At 38.8% G+C, this 18,026-nt stretch overlaps 2 protein-coding genes across 2 annotated transcripts; one reads left to right on the top strand and one right to left on the bottom strand.

Annotated features, from left to right (window-relative positions):
- Nucleotides 1-357: 357 nt before the first annotated feature.
- Nucleotides 358-2,032, bottom strand: LOC120799275 (apolipoprotein D-like). Its single transcript, XM_040144312.1, has 4 exons — nt 1,910-2,032; nt 1,558-1,679; nt 787-875; nt 358-599 (listed from the first exon to the last, which is right to left on the bottom strand). Exons 1-4 carry the CDS (start codon nt 2,027-2,029, stop codon nt 358-360), a joined length of 573 nt encoding a protein of 190 aa, XP_040000246.1. The 5' UTR covers nt 2,030-2,032.
- A 10,977-nt stretch (nt 2,033-13,009) lies between these two features.
- On the top strand, nt 13,010-16,914 carry samd7 (sterile alpha motif domain containing 7). The gene is made up of 8 exons (XM_040144062.1): nt 13,010-13,112; nt 13,431-13,554; nt 14,362-14,486; nt 14,609-14,690; nt 14,896-15,572; nt 15,674-15,789; nt 15,866-15,976; nt 16,678-16,914. Exons 1-8 carry the CDS (start codon nt 13,010-13,012, stop codon nt 16,912-16,914), a joined length of 1,575 nt encoding a protein of 524 aa, XP_039999996.1.
- The last annotated feature ends 1,112 nt before the right edge of the window (nt 16,915-18,026 follow it).

Here is an 18,026-nt window from a genome sequence, read left to right on the forward strand (position 1 = left end):
GGAACCACTGATTTAGACAAGTCTTCTGACTATGTGCAGATTATTGTCAAAAAACATGCTGGCTATCAGAGCCCAAACCCATTGACCAAGCGGCCATTTTAGTAAGGGACCTGACATTAACATTACAACTAAAATACTGTAAGGAAAAGTTAATAAATAATCAATATGGTATTTCAAAAGACCAGCACAGAGGCCCACAGAACAGACACCCAAACCTGTGCGTCTGTTTAAACAAGTTTATTGCACTGACTTTGCATGAGACATGTACACCAGTGAGAGTACAGTCATAAATACTACAATAAGACACAGCGGTTTGCAGGTCGGTTGGCTGAATCGGGATTATCTCCCTCGGTCTGTTTACTGGTGCATGGCGCTGCAGTAAGCTGCATCCTGGTTCGTGGTGAGCAGCTTGTCCACACTGACTCCAATGGAGGACAGGGTGCTATGCAGCTCCTCCATGGTCTCCTCGGGCAGGGTGGGCTGCCTGCTCAGGATCCAGGCGAGCTCCACGTGGAGCACACCGAGATCAGTGCAGCTGTAGACCAGGGAGTAGCTGTCATAGTCGGTGGACAGAACCCAGTAAGGGCCAGGGGGAGAGTCTAGCGGTGAAAAGGGACAGCACAGTCAAGTAAGCAATCATCTATGTGTATTGAAAGTTTTCAAAATTCCCAATATCCTACATCTACATAGAAATCTTTAAAGACGACGCTCATTTGCAATATAAAGTGTTAGGATAATCTTTCCAGTGTCCCAGAGAATGTTTGTAATAAATAAGGGGGTCCTTACTCTCAAAGAAGGAGACCAGCAGCTTGGCAGGCTCAGAGGGGTTCTTGGCCTTGGCAGAGCCACTGATGGAGTTAATGGTCCCGTCAGCGCTAAAAGAGACGGATAGTAAAATGTTACAAGCTCCAAAAAAGCATACATACGAGTCAAAGTCTTTATAAAAAGGAATTTCGATAAAAATTTAATAAAAATATTGTTAAATACACAGTGGCGGAAAGTAACTACATACGTTTACTCAGGTACTGTACTAAAATTAAGTTCTGGGGTACGTGAGTATTCTAATTTTATTTTTTTTTTTTAATGTTATTTCAGAGGGGAATATCTAAATACTTTTTACGGCACTACATTTATTTAACAGCTGTAGTTACACATTACTTTAACAATTCAGATTTTAAAAACCTATAATAAACATTAAATGTGATGCATTGTTATACAGTGAATTAAACCACCAAATAGTAGATAAAAGGACTAGAATCAGCTCCACGTCAGCCAACTACAGCATTAAAATGCTGCTTACATATTAATGCATCAGTAATAATTATCTAATGGTATAAAATATAACAGTATAACCCCCGACGGAGAAAATAGCCTGCATAGTGGGTACATTTTGCTGATAATACATAGATATTTTAACTTCAGTACAGTTTTGAATGCAGGACGTTAACTTGTAATGGAGTATTTTTTAAATAGTGGTATTGCTTTTTTTTTACTTAAATAGCTCGAATACTTCATCCACCACTGTAAATCCATTTAAGATGTAGACATAGTACTCACAGCAGCTCCCTGTTGAGGACAACAACTACTCCAGGGCTTTTCAGACTGTAGGTGGCAGTGCTGCACTCACCCTTCTGGAAAGAGTGTGGCAGTCTCTGGATTTCATACCACGTACCAAGATACTGCAGAGGAAGCACAGGGAACGTAAGTGCATTACGTCAAGCTTGACAAGTTTAATAAAGAGTTACATATCTTTAGGTATCAAGTGCCAAATTTTTATTCCATTACAAAAGTTGTCATCCTGGAAGTTTTAGTGTGTTCAGTTATGGAATTTAATGATAAGAAAAGGCAGAAAAATGCAGCCTTGTTCCTCCGCAGTATATAGTGAAGCATACATTGGTTTGGTATTTACCCTGGCAGCATCAAAGTTCTCCTGAACAGCAGGCTTGGGGCATCTTCCCGGCATGATGACCTGAGCATTGGCTGCCAGAACGGACAGCAGCGTGAGGGAAATCACCTGGATGGCATTCATCTTTTCTCCACAACCTGTAAAGAAAAAAAAAAACAGCAATTCAGTTATTCAGTTTCAAAAGTAAAAAACTGAAAAGCATCTTTGTTAAATATACACAAAAATAGACGCCAGTAGACACTAGGAAATAATCATGGCTGCAACTTGCTCACCTGTATTACTGGGTAGCAGTGATGGTCTGAGTTTTGATGGCGATTTTTATTGATCAGTGAGCACATTCTGCAGCCCCTCCTTACTATTTACATATAAGGCTATTTTGAGAAAGTCGTTGAGCATGTGTGGGAATTGGCACCTGTTCACATAAGTATTTTTGTTTAAATAGGCCTCTGACAGAAAAACAGATGATTGACAGGTTAGTGTAAAAGTCAAGATTAATGTAGTACACAGACCTTGGCTGCTGTTAATTACAGCTTCCTAGAACTTAAGCAAATAATTAGAGGAGCATTTATAATGTATATAATGATATTTTCTTACGTACGATATAGTGATGTAGTGTAACAACATGAAAAGTTGGTCTACTGTAGGTTATTAAAGTCTGGACCAAAGTTATTTGTTCCACCTCTTTAGTCCAGACTACTATCAGATGGATTTGCACCAAATTTTGTGCAGATATTATTGTTGCCCACAGGATCAGTCTTAGGACTTTGTTGATTCCCCCACTTTTCCTCAAGCGCCGACATGAAATTGGCATTTGTGGTTTTGAGTGAAACATCTCAACGACCATTGACTGGATTGTCATCAAATTCAGTACGCACATTCATGATCCCCTCAGGATGAGATGTACTGTAAAACTTACTTTTTACTTTGCATCGCTACTTAGGCCACTTTGCGCTTAGTGTTACTTAGCAACTGTTAGCACGCTAACATGCTAAACAAAGTTAGTGAACAAAGTTAACATAATAGCTACTAAATATCAGCATGTTAAACATTATCATTGTGAGCATGTTAGCACATTGACATTATCATTTAGCTCAAAATGTTTATTGCACGTTTTCACATTTTTTATGTTTCTATATCTATCTCTAAAGACACCACTTACTGAAAAAGTGGGAAAAGAAATTTTTATAATAAAAAAATTAATAACAAATTACTGACGTAATGAAATTTTTTGAATGTACTACAAGCAGGATCTAAGACGTTCTTGATCCTGAAGAATCCATCTACCCCGGATCTCTCGGTATTCAAGAACTAAACAAGATCTCTATCAGGCATAAACAATGTAATCCTTCCACCTTAGAGGGATTACGGCTTCAGTGTAGTTGTCATTTGGTGGGGAAGAGTACAGGAAATGCAAGTGATCCGGACACCAGAGTGTTACTATAATTAGAAAAGGAATGGTGTCCGTGTCTATACTGACCAAGTCGATTTATAGCTGAGCATGTTTTTCAAGGTTAAACCTGCTCTGATCCTTTCGCCTCACTGTGACTCTGTAATGCTAGGAAAAACAAGACGGACAGAAAATCCCTTATAAAAAGCTTACACCTTGGAGATTCTTAAATTAGCAGTTTACATGTCCTAATGCTCCGTTCACTTATTTCCTAAGGCCTTTATTACTGATTTTTTCTCTTTCCAGCAAAAATTTCTAGCCTTACTTATCACTTGGGTGGCTGCAAAAACATACAGCTACTATGTTCTTCTCCTGCCTGTGTCTAATTACTGTAATAAAACTGTAAATTAATAGTTTTAATGTTACTTCTGCTGGTACACCTATCACATCCAATATTGTTATACTGTTTATATTTTTTCCCATTGTTACAACCATTACTGTTTCTTCTTCTGTGGTTTCTGCAGTGGCGGTAGAAGTATTCATATCATTTACTTAAGTAACAATAGTGATTCCACAGCATAATTACAGTCCAATACAAGTAAAATCCTTGTATTCAAAATGCTACTTGAAAGTACAGAAGTACTCTCAGCAAAATGTACTTAAAGTATTAAAATTAAAAGTACTCATAATGCAGAATGGCACCACCATGAGGTTCACATTTGTAGTTTTGAGTGGAATGTCTCATTGGAACCAATTGTTCTGAAATTTCGTAAAGATACAGTATTCATGTTCCCCACATCAACTGTAATAACTCTGTTGATTTAATTATTTATTATAATTTACAAATAATTTAGGATACTAATATGATACTGCAATAGCTGCCAAATACTGCTAAATAAATGATCTTCCCATCATTTCCAGCTGTACTTTGTGTTGAATGCCATTAATTTTAATTAGCAATCGTTAGCATGGTCGCATGCGAATCTAAGAGAGTAAACCTGGTTATATACCTTTTAAATACCAGCATGTTGACATTGTGCTCATGTTAGCACTTAGCTCAACGCACTGCTCTCCATAAGTAAAGCCCCAAAGTGCTGCTAGTATGGCTGCCAAATTGTTAACTTGTTTCTTAATAAATGAACCATGAGTGCTAAATAAATTTAGTTGTTAGTCTTTGTTTTGAGTAGTTGTACAGATTACAATCAAACAAATGACACATAAATAACAATGGAAAATAAAGTGCAGAGAGAGGGAAAAGCCCAAAAGATGTTAGAAAAAAATGAAGATGAGGGGCCTCTCTGTTTTGAGTAGGGTTAAGATCAATTTGTGATTTACTTGTAAGAAATTATAAACCTTTATAAAGATAAATTACCCATAAGTGCTATATCAATAATGAAATATTGTTAGTTGTAGTAGTGTTCGTATTTAGTTTGTCCAGGATCATGTCTGTGTGTTTGATCATATTCTCTTGACAAACAGAAAAGTTCAGCATATCCTGATTGGATAAAAGCTGAAAGTAATGATGTTGTTGTGATGGTTGTGTACAGAATACACTCACCGACCACTTCATTGAGTTAACCTGTTTGTTACCAGAACTGCCAGCTTCCCGGGCAGAAAATCGTGTGGCTACAACTCAGCAGATCAATTAAACAGAGAGAAACGGAACAGGTTTAAGAGGTTCAGTAACTATTTCTATTATCACTAGAAGAGACGAGACATGATCTAAATTAGAAGCTACGGATGTGTTGCGATTGTTGGTCCAGAAAGAAAGCTGCAAACTTAGAACAGTTATATATGTGAGTGAGATGTCCAAGGAGAAGGGCCCAGATTATTTAAGCTAATGGTCAGGCCAATAGCACTGTATGTACACAAATGACAGCTCTGGTGTGCAGAATGGCATCTCTCCAGACACAACTCATGCATGCTAAGAACAAAAAGATGAGGCCACTGTGGATTTCTGAACAACACACCTGGATTACAGAGGAGCAGGGAAACATCACCTTGTCCAACACATTTCTGGATCTGCGTATGTCTGTTGTAACATGCTAAGGGTTCAATATAGAGTCTAAATGCCCCGTATCAAAGGCACAGTGATGGTCTAATGTGTAATGTAATGTGCTTTAATGGTGTAGCGAGTGATTTTCCTGGCACACATCAGGCCCCTTTATAACAAATGAGCACCAGTGAGCATTGTTGATGACCAGGTGCACTTCCTCATGTCAGAGGGATAACTTCAGCAGCATAATGAGCCACAAAGTGTCTTCACATAATTTTGGAAATGACTCTTCCTGCAGCAGCCTGCACAGTCGCCAGAGGCAAACCCATCCCAGCTCCTTTTTGTATGAGGTGAAACAGACTCGTGAGTCTGCAGATTGTAGTTGTGCAATAACACAGCATTCAAGCAAGACAAAAGCTAGTGACTCTGTGAGGCTGTACTTACGCTGCGTTCACATCATGTGAGAGGAAAGGTAATGATGGGAGACATTCACATATTTAGGACTTGCGAGCTGTCAAGTATCTTCGGACAACAAGAACACAGCTGTCAGATTTCATTTGCTACTGCTTCTCAATCATTTCTGGAGAATCCCACATAATCGATAAACAGTAACAAAACAAAACAGAAAGACACAAATGTTTAAAAAAAATAACTATCAATGCAAATGAACACAGCATTTAGGCTCCGTGGTACTTTAAGCAAAGGGCTGGCATGGTCAAGCTAACATGGTAAAAAGCTCAATCAAAAATAAAAAAAAAATGGAAAATAGTTCATATAAATATACAAATTCAGGCAGAAAGATTTCTGCAGTCCAAAAGAGGTGTAGGCTGAAGCTACAGCTTATAATGCCTCTACCCTTTTAACAATACATCATGTCCGCCCTCAAAAAGTAACATCAAACAACAAATCAAAGACATTTCACTCAAAACCAAAACTGTCATGCTGCTGCTGGTGCCAGATGAAAAGTCAGGATATCACCAAAGTCATTAGTATTCATCTTCCAGGAAACAATGTCTGTACAAAATGTCATGGTAATCCACCCAAAAATTGAGTCTTTTTCAGACTGGACTGACCAACCAGATCAGTGCAGGCTCTCCACAATCTTTAATCAGTCATCATTGCCAAATAATAATAATAATAATAATAATAATAATAATAATAATAATAGTAAACTTTATGTATTTAGAGCTCATCAAGACCAGAGATTACCAAAATGTTCAGGTCAGGTCATATACACATACATACAGTATATAATATAAACTATATTACACACCTGCAAACACACATATATAAGTACAATTATTATAATCAAAATAAGTTAGAAAAAATCGGTTTACAATCATGTTTTGTTGTGTAGTGTATTCAAATCTGATGAAATCCACCAATGAGAATAAAGACGTTGTGCCCTCTGTGTTTTTTCCTGGGAATCCAGGAGACTGAGCAACCGGATGTGAGTTTACACTTTATAATCATAAACCTGCACATGATTGGTATTTCAAAGGCTGATATATATATGTATATATATATATATATATATATATATATATATATATATATCTAAAGGGAGATAGACGCCCCCCCAGCCACCAGACCCACCCACCCCCTCAACATCATGTCTGTTGTTTAGCAAAATCACCATCCAGCCCATTAATTGTGCACACCTAGCTGCCACCAGGCATTAAAGAAAACATCATTCACAGAAGAACCTCAGGCCCATGCTGTAAGCGGTTGGTGAGCACAAACTGTCAGATTAAGAGGTCTGAGAGGATGATCCGGCCAACATTTAGTCGGATTTCGAGCAAATTACCACCAAGCATGTTTGGGTCAACGTTTGGCACCCCGGGGAGCGCATTGCTTCTGACACCCAAACTAGACATGTGAAGAAAAAAAAAACCAAGACTGGTGTCTATGGTTTATAAAGTCTACAAGCTGCATCATGTAGCTTCTCTGCATGTGTCCGCAGAGCAGTTAAGGAGGGGTTTGCCATTTTGTTACTGGAAAAGGAAACTAAGCATTTAGGTGTCTTAACTATGGCCTAAAGTGCTAACAAGGGATTAGTGAGGTAAACGTTGAAAGAGGTTTAGCACTCCATGCTTAGGACCAGTGCTGCTTCATTAATTACACATCAGTTGCAAGGTGCAGCAAGCAGTTGGATGGGAGATCACAGTGATGTCAGGACAGGGAGGGCTTACCTCTGGAGATAAGGCCAGCTAATGGAGATGAAATGAATCGGTATTTAAAAGGTCTTTTTTAGTTAAGGCAGCTAGCTGGCAGCAGACTGCACTTGGACCAGTTGGCTGGTTAGTGGGAGGCCATTTAGTTATAAGTGAAAGAGGGACAGTAGAGAGAGACAAGTCCTGTGAGCTCTTCAATTGCTCTTCATTTAATTTTCTGACTTGTTTTTTTTTTTTTTGTTGTAGTTGTTTTTTAGTTTTGTTTTTTGTTTTTTAACCTGAATTGGGACAAAACCAGTTCAAAGCTCTGCTTACTGGTGTGAACTTGGAGGTAAGTCAATTAAAGCTTTCTCTTCTTCTACTTCCCGCACTCCTCCTCCATTTTCCCTTTGCTTCTATTTGTTTTGGTTGTATTTAGTTGCTGTAAGTAACATTTACTCAGCAGTTAATCTCATAAAAGCACGAAATCTACTTAGTGTATTCAAAAGTATACCATATAAATGTCTGATGCATTAGCCTGTGATTAAAAATTATAGCAACAACCTTAACATTCACTTACATCACACAATGCAATTTTTTTTTTAATTGCCATGCAAATGTAAGCAGTAAACGGTATAAAAGGCAGCTGATCCCTCAGTAGGTGATTAATCTAAAGGCCAATGCGATTAAGGGAACAACCTTGAAATCTGTATTATTAACTTAATAATTAGCCCAGATTCTGCAAATAGCACTTGAAAACAATGAAAAATAACGCTAAAATACATGATGAATCGGCCTCTTGTTTTTATCAGTTGCAATGACCTGTGTCTACATTGTATATTTCCACATATTAATTCATATTTATATTTAATTTTATCCTTTCAGTCAGCATCTTTTTCAGCACTTTGTCGCGTGATCTTATGACCCCAAAAGTTATGCTTAAATCAATGAGAAAAAAATTGCAGTTCGCCATTTACTGTACAAGTTTCATAGAATCTCTCTTGCTTCATGCAACTGACAGAATATGCATGGCTTTAGAGTGTGTGTGTGTGTGTGTGTGTGTGTGTGTGTGTGTGTGTGTGTGTGTGTGTGTGTGTGTGTGTGTGTGTGTGTGTTGTGTATGAAGGGATTAGGAAGGACTAGACAATACTTCTGTCTTGTCTGATATGACCTCCTCAGGGCTCCATTTAAGTCGTCAGCAATTTTTCTCTTTAATTCATTCTTGTAATGAGATTAACCAGGCAACAGCAAATCCAAGGAGTCCAATCCCCAGATTTGGCAGCTGCGGTGTGGCCTCTGCTTGTTAAGGAAATATTACAGACAGTTTGTCGTGTTCACCTTTTGACAACAGTTTCACTCACAAAATGCTGAAGCCACTTAAAGTTTACGGGTCACGTTCTGTCACTGAAAGAGAAGTTTGAGTGAGGTCCGGCTTGAACGTGTGTTACAGCAGTATACTTTAAGTGTCCGGCTACAACTTCACTTAAGAGACCTACAACAAAACCCAAATTAAAGGGGTTAGCTGTGATTGAACAGGCCTTGTAAGGGATTTCTCCAAATCGTTCAAATTCACACAAGCCTGGCCCCAGTTTGTGCCTCTCAGGTATTACCATTGCATTCAAGCCAAAGAGGAATTTTTCCTGAAAAATAATAACTAATCTTTGAAAAGCCAATAAGATTGTTTATCAACACTTACTGCTGTTCTGAAGGTATGTCCAGAGTCTTGAAAGACTCTTTTAACCGTTTGGAAGAAAAAATATTCTGTCTGCCGCACAATAAATATGATTTTTAACCAGTTTCCCAAAACAGCGACTTTTTTTCCTGAGACAAACAAAGATGGTAGAAGGGGATGACGTATCTCCTTGCTCTGCTTGCATTATAAATGTGAACCACAATTAAAAATACTTTTATCAGTTACGTTATCAGCAAATCTCACACTCTGAGGTATACTGTTTTAAGCTTATCTTTTACGGTACATACTTTTAATAAGGTCTTACGTATATGATGGTTTCGTTATTAGTATGTTGTGCTGAATGTTGTCCTGTTTGTCGCCCTGCACTACGAGTTTATCACAGTGGTGCAAAGTAACAAAGTACATTTACTCAAGTAATGTACTTGAATACATTTTTGAAGTACCTCTACTTTACTTGAGTAAGTTTTTTGCTACTTTATACTTCTACTTCACTATGTCAGAGGGAAATATTGTATTTTTTACTCCACTACATTTATTTTAAAGCCCGTGACGACTTACAGATTAATATTTTATATGTAAACATATGATCAGTTTATAAAATGTGATGCATTGTTATAGATTAAATTACAAGTACAGTACATGAATTCGTTCAAATTTAGCACCACATTGAAAATATTAAAGTTATGTGTGTACATCAACAAATCAGTAATATTATTTCAATGATATTTATGATAAATACTCTAAATGGTGCCATTTTGCATAATGAGTACTTTTACTTTTTATACCTTAAGTATGTTTTGCTGCTAATATTTATGTGCTTTTAATTAGGTAAAATTTTTTATTTCTGATTTTTACTTGTAATTGAGTATTTTTATACTCTGGTATTGTTACTTTGACTTAAGTAAAAGATCTTAATATTCTTTCCAGCAGTTTTTACCACGGCAAGTTCCTACCAAAATTTGCCGTGAGGGCAAGAAAGTTAACTCAAATCGACATAGTTTATAAATTTTATATATTTATATTTATATTTATATTCATATATATGTTTCTTTACAGTATTTTTATTCTTTCATTCAAAACACTGCGTCAAAATTTTGCTGGTATTCTACAACAAGAGGAAGGACACATGTCATTTTGGCTACCTGGATAGAAAATAAAGTCACAACTTGAGATAAAGTCCTAAAATATTTGTTATCATATCAAATAGGCCGAATGTTTTTTCATCCAGAAATGCTTTTCAAAGATCACCAGGTATTTCGTTTTTGGGAAACTGGAAGCTTACCTCTGTGACTGGAATGTAATGGTAATACACGAAAGGCACAAACTGGGACTAACACGGGGCCCCTGTATTTCTGGGGCCTGTCACAGTATGTGGTACTCTTTTGTCTGAATACAGGTTTATTGAGGCACTCTTTCTGTACATAGTCAGGGATCAAACTTATATTTCTTAGTTTACATTTTGATTGGGTTTTTTTTCAAGTTTTAATCATTAAGCGTGTGAGCTGTTCAACCAGACTATTGTCAGGACTAAACAAGCATAATCATCTTAAAATATGTGCAGCTGTTTAGATTATGTCATATAAAACTGTAAATCTTTCATTCCTGGTGGAGAGTATGCAAAGGAGATAATACAGGACACGAGACCCAAAGGCTCAGAGCTTAGTGCGCACTTGGGAATTACAGAGACATAAATGTAGAAATACATGTCTCCTCATTTGCTGATGCTAGCTGTTGTGACATTAGCAGAGAAGGATGTGGAGGCAATGTGCATGTGTTCGCACCACATAGCTCCACATAAACCGATTGCATCCCCAGATTTATCCCCAAGGTGTTTTTAGGACATCCTGGGAGCTAATGGAGGCTAATAGGCTTAGCACTTAGGGTGTATTGTCCAGGATGCTTACAGGCAAGGTTTGCTGAGGGTAAAACTCTAAACGTGCGGATTACCTCCAACACATCCCTTTAAAGTGCTGTATAGCCAGGACTTAGCTAATAGGATCCTGGGGGTAGCAGGGGCCTGGGAAGGTGGGGATGGGGGTTGGACGGGCTAGCAAGGCGGGCTGCAGGCGGGTCAGCAGATGTAGCTAGCAGACTGTTGCAGGACTAACAAAGGGATTACAGCCCTCAGATTAGACGGACTTCAGAGGGAACTTGAGGGACTGTGGATAATGCACAAGGTCTCAGGGCAAATCTTATGGTAGCATTTGTCTGGGGGAAGGGACAGCAGAAATAATGTGGCAAGTACGTGTGCACAGTTTACACATGTGCCATACACAGGTGAACACGTCATTAAAATACAATTCTAATCAGTATAAACTCACATCATCTAAAGAGGTGCTTGGTTGGTGAAGTTTTGTGTGACTTCATTGTGATTTATCCAGAAACATATTGCACACCGTCCTTGGATTAGCAGAACTGGATTATTGTGTTGTCGTTTACAGTATCATATATTTGTAATGGGATTTCTGCAGTGTAGAAGGCTAATTGGAGGTGTCTAAGTCGATTGTGCTTGTGTACACAAGCTGCTGGCTCAGCCGAGAACAATGTGGCCATTTAGTGTGATTGCGAGTGTGTATGTGTGAGTGTGAGTCTACGTTTGTGACCTTTTATTAATATACTTACAAGGACCAAATGTACCTGCAAGGATGGAAAGATAAGAATAATGGACTGCTTTTGCTGGTCATCATATCTTTAAAGGTTAGGATTTGGATTTAGGGATTAAATTTAAATTAAGGATTAGGTTTACATTACGGTGAGTGTTAAAGTTGGTTTAAGATTAATACTTAATGCAAGGGTTGAGGTAAGAGGAGAGAGTAAGGGTCAAAGGTTAGGAACTTGAACTAATGTGTTTTTTTGTGTGCAAGGTTCCCATACTTATTCTACAGTTTTAGAAAATCTCTGTTTTGTTTATTTATTTTTTCAGTTAACATTTATTTGTATAGGGACAAGTATATAGCATGAACCAAGGCCACATACCACAGCATTTCCAAACTAAGATAGTTTCGAAATGCCACTCCATAGATGGGCCTTATATATGCAAAACACAAACTATGATACAATAAAATAGCATAAAATGACAAGCACCAGATCATTCATGACTACATGACTAATTCCACTTTAAAAACTGTTTCAATTTGAGCCTAAACTGGTCCCAGTCATGATCCAGTTTGGAGTTCTGTGGTTAAAGAGATCCAAATGTTGATTTCTTGAACAGAAAAAGCTGTCTGTCAAAAGGACACCTTACAATTCCCAGTGGATGCACCTTGTGTTTTATATATGTATATAAATATAATATTTTGCACAATTGGTTCACTAACCTGGCATAGGACATTTTCTGCGACAACAGGAAGACATTTTTTATCCTGTTGTAATAAAGTTTAATTAGCAGAATGAACAATACTGTATGCTTTGCTCATGTTTGCATTAGTACATTACTGTATGTGATGATATTGTCCAGTAAGAATTTACCTGTCAGTGAGGTATTTTAGTGGGATTATATTTTCCTCTAATGGAAAAAGTATACAGTACATTGTAGCACAAAGCTCAGTCATCATCAGCTACGACCAACAGTTATCATAACTGGAATAGATAACTGCTGCACTCTAGTGGTAGTGACGGGAAATTACAAAAAATTATAAAGCACTGCTCCATTATTTGAATTTTCAGTATCTAAGTTATTTATATTTGATCTACGATGAACTTATACATATGTAAAATATGTAACTCTCCAGTCATATTGTATTACACACAATATTATGGACCAATTTTTCAGATTGGTTGTCACATTTTCAGGTTTATAGAAATGCATCCCTTGATTTGACCTTCTTTTTTAACTTCAGCAATATTCACGTGGAGGTCAAACGTCGTGTGTGTCATGACTCCACGGGAGCAGCTGAGGAAGATGACGGCACTGGGAGAGCAGGGAGCTTTGGATGAGAAGCACTGGTACCGGCTAGTCAACGGCATGTCACCTGGAGGTGAGAAAGGAAAACAGAGGAAACTAAGCAGCATAGCAACAAAAAATGAAAGCTTGGAAAACTAAATAAAACAGTAGAGCTACAACTAGATACAGAACATTTTTTACAAATTTTCTTGACACCATCTAAATTGTCAGAGTCTGGTCCGAATCTAGAGCTCCAAACATCTTAAACCAACTTTGTGACCTCTGTATTGCTATTTATTAATTTTAGTGGCTAGTTACCGGCAGTCTCCAGCTTTCACAGTCGGAGCGTGTCTGACGTATTGTGGCTAAACTTGCCTCCCAGTGACCTTTGGTGCTTTTCTTCCTCTTGCAGAGCTGAGGCAGAGGCAGGAGCTGATAATGAGGAACCAGATGGCCATGGCGCCACAGATCCTCGCCCAGAGTCAGCAGAGGTTACAAGGTGTCCCAGCACAGTTCGAACCTCACTTCATGGAGAGGTCTGCACCTGAACTCACTTTTAAATATTAAACAGTAGTTCTATGGAAAGGAACCCTTGAGAGTTATTAGTTATGGGTGTATAATGGAACAAGACATGGCTACTTGACAAGGCTGATTACCAACCAGGCAAATGGTCAGGGGCCCTAGACCCCTAGGAGGCCCCAAAAGCCCCCAGGTTTTTCTCCATATCATTTGGGTCTACATAGTTTGATTAACCAGAAATTTGGTCCTCCATCCTCCATCTTGTGACCCCGGTCTTGTAGAGGGACCCGATATCGATATATTAAATTATTTTAGTTAATATTGAGTTCCTCATAAAACAGACTGCAACCAAAAATAATTTTCATCATCAATACATCTGATAAAATACATTAATTTCTTTAATAACTAATTGATTGTTCTGTGTATAAAATATCAGAAAATAGTGAAAAAGACCCATTATTATTCCCTGAAACCCAAGTTAAGATATTCAATTTTTCTTTTGTTGTCTAAGCAACAGTCACAAATTCATGAATATTGAGTTTAATATCACAGAAAACTATAAGATTAGTAAATATTCACATTGAAGAAGATGTTACTAGTGATTTTTTAATTGCTTAAAAAAGACATAAAGCCATTTATCAATTATCAAAATTGTTTCCAATTAATTTTCTCTCCCTGAAAATTTACTGAGACCAAAATATACCTCAGTCATCAAGAAAAACAACATGTATTAAAGATGGAAACAGCCTGATTATCTCTCTATAAATGTATAGCCCCTTGATATCATGTTAAATGACTTATTTTCCATGCTTTTCTCTCATCAGGGAGTTGGTCCCCCCCACCGAGATGGTACCTTCTGAGGCCAGACAGATCCACATCGGGCCTCACCTGGGTCCACCTCTGCCTCCACATGCGAGTGTCCTGCCTGGGAGGGCTTTCCCCGGAGCAGGTGAGCATGGATGGGCCATCACACGTTCATGCCTGAGAGAATTCCCAGTCTGTCTGTATAGTTTGAGGGAATGTGAGTGAGTGAGTGAGTGTTAACAGCCCGTCTCCCTTCCTTTTTCTCAGCCAGCTATGGCTTCTTGCCCTCAGAGCCAATGGAAACAGTCGCCCGTCGACAGGAGCTCATTCACAAGCAAAATATAGCCAGGTAGTGCGTGCAGAGTATCATCAGCATCTCACAAAAACATTCCACCTACACAACAGTCTGCTACACATTTTGCTGGGTAAAACAGACATTTTGTGCATTCTCAGACTTTATTCAGTTCCTTCTGCTTTGACAAAGTGTGATAATGTGTTTCCATCGCTACTGTTACACAAATATGTCTAAAATATCTGTATGTGCTCTCATTCAGAATGGAGATGAATGCCATCCTGCATCAGAAGGAGCTGGAAAATGCCCACCAGAAGGGACTGATGGGAATCGAAAATCCCATGTCTTACCCTTCCAACCCCATGGCCTTTAGAGGTCGTCAACGGATGCCCGATGGCCACGATGTCTTCGTCCACCGTCCCACCCTGGACGAACTTCACTCCAACAGCATACTCATGTCGGCGAGCCCTTACCCACCAATCAGCACGCTGCACAGAGAGAGGGGACGCAGGGCCGGCAGAAGACCGACAGCTCACAAGAGTGCAGAAAGCCATGTGGCCAACCTGAAGGGCCAAACTGAAGATAAATGTGTAGAGCAGAGCCCGGGAGCCACATCGGGGGAGGAGAAAGAGGTGGAGGCAAAGGGGGACATAGGAGAGGAGTGTGCCACCAGTAAAACGCATCATCAGGCAAAAACAGACTCTGAGCTGGCCACAGGAAGCAGGAAGAACTACAAAGAGGGGGAGGCAGCCCTGCGTAAAGCCTGTGTGAACAGTCAAGATAGTTGCCCTGATGTGGCCAACAGTGGCACAAATGACAAGGACATATCCAGCCAATGTTCAGCTTTCCAAGAGAAATTCATGTATCCCTCTGCAGGTGGAGCACTCGCAGGGATGCCTTACGTGTTCCCAGTCCCTGGAAATGGTTTCCTTCCACCTGGTGAGTCGGGGAAATAAATATAAAGTTTAATTACAATGCCTAAAATTCTGATTTGATTCTGTTAGCAATTATTTAACTTGTATCACCTGTTTTTTTGCCAGGTCCACCAAATCTCTTTCTTAATGGTGATGAGGTGTCTGAGGATATAAGGAAGTGGACAGTGAATGATGTTTACAACTTTATCAACAGTATACCCACATGTTCAGAATACGCTCAGGTCGGTACTTGCCTTTATTCTGTATTCTTTCTGTCCTGTCTTTGTTGTGCTAACGTGAGGTGATTGCACTCTGCAGACGTTCAAGGACCACATGATTGACGGGGAGACGCTGCCCCTCCTCTCAGAGGAGCATCTACTAGACACACTGGGGCTCAAGCTGGGGCCGACTCTTAAGATCCGCTCACAGGTAGAGAAACACAGACTCTGACTGAAAATTCGCAATCACATACTGAAATATGTACCACATAAAAAATTAAGACAATATTAGGCAAAATACCGTCAAAGTCATTTAGATCACATTTCTTCCTCATTCTTATGTTTGGTCGGAACAGCAGTGAACCTCTTAACCATGTCTCCATTGCATTGAGTTGCTTACACATGATTGGTTGATTATATATTTGCATTACTGAGGAGGTGTACAGGTGTACTAAATAAAAGTGGCCACTGAGTATTTAATATTAATTGAACTTGAATTTACTTAATTACATTATCTTATCAGTTGTACATAATATTCTAATTAAGGGCCTTTTTACCAGCAGACACTTTGACTTGTGATAGTAGAAAAAGAAAAAGTGCAGGTGTTACTAATAACATTGACAATGGCTCTGTTTTATTGAAGTGTCCCAGTAAGCATCCACAATACCAGGATCCTGAAACTGAAGCACCTAAATGGAGTTCAGCCATCATTCATTTTATGATTTACACCTGTGCTTTGCCAGTTGTGTCTTCTGTGAAAAAGGCCTTTGGGGCATAGGTGTTAATAATTGTGACGGCCAGTCCTCTGCAGTACAGTTGTTCCTTTAGAGTCTGACGCATAGACAAGCAACAAAAGCAATTAAATTAACACCGTGGATCTAATATGTGTCAGCTCTCTTTATTCCTCCTCAGGTGTCCAAGCGCCTTGGCAGCATGTTGTACATGATGAACCTGCCGCTGTCCACCGCCGCCCTGCACGCCACCCCTGAGAAGCCCGGGGACCGCTCCTCAGAGATCAGCTCCCCAGTTAACTGCAACAGTGAGGAGATGATGGCGAGTCCAAGAGACCCTGATGTCCACAAATCCACAGAGCACCTTCACGAGACAGAAAACAATTCCCCTCCATCTGCCAGCAGTGAGACAGCCTGATCGGCACTGTTATGTGGACAGATGCGAACCGAACCAGGCCCAGTCTGCACCTACAGCATGGCACTATACCCGCTGGACTGCTGCTGTCACAGTGGTGGTTTTGTTTACATGATGATTAACTGGATTGAAGATGCTTTTTTACTATTTGCTACCTGGGCTTTTGATACACAGGGCCATACCAGGCCCCGGTGTCTGCTAAATATTTGTATTTTACATATGTACATATATTTCTAACAACAACAGTGGAATGGTGTGGATTTTGAGTTATCAGACACTAAGATGGTCTTATCTAATTTTTCTTTTCTTCGTTTTCATTACAGACCTCAGTGTCTAAATGTCTGACTGTAGCTTCAAACTTTGAATTATTTTTTTCAGCTGCTAATTGTCCTTTCTCCAGTAGGCTGGCATAAAGACCATAGAGATCAGATGGGACTGGTTTTATAATCAAACAATGAAATATCAGTGAGAGTTTTGGATCTGGATGTTTGATACCTTTTGTGCTTGTTGGATTGTAAATAAAGTGTTTTTCTACATAGGAACCTGCAATACTATCTTCCTTTCATGGTAAGAAATAAATAAGTGAAGATCAAGACCCATGTTTTTCAAGAAAAAAACCCGCCGATGAAAAAACATAGTAGGTCCTGAAAACAGGAAAGACTTATTACCCATACCTGTAGCTATCCGTTTCTCTCAGTTCTCAGGGGAAGTCATTACATTTCATTGACTATTAAATGGTACATACAAAAGAACATACATAGGAACAAAGAGGAAAGAGGAAGTGTTATTACATAACTCAATCATAAAAATAAACATTAAAAGCAACACTAAAGCAAAAATAACTTGATTTCCACTAAGAAAAAAAGGGTTTGTTCTTCATAATCCAAAAGAGGTTTAGGATTTAATGTGTGATGGTAAATCAAAGGGAAAGCAAAGAGAGAAGCAGATGTGATTAGGCTGTCCTGACAAATACATCGGGGTACCTCAAGGTTACTTTTTGAATCTTTTAAAATTATGAATTATTTAATGGTCAGTGAAATGTAATGGATTGTCAGGATGAAAACAGGATGATGCATTTTAAGAAGCCAAATCCTGTAAACAATAAATTTAATCAG

The sequence above is a fragment of the Xiphias gladius genome, chromosome 14 (genome assembly GCF_016859285.1).
Source record: "Xiphias gladius isolate SHS-SW01 ecotype Sanya breed wild chromosome 14, ASM1685928v1, whole genome shotgun sequence".
Lineage (NCBI taxonomy): Eukaryota > Metazoa > Chordata > Actinopteri > Istiophoriformes > Xiphiidae > Xiphias > Xiphias gladius.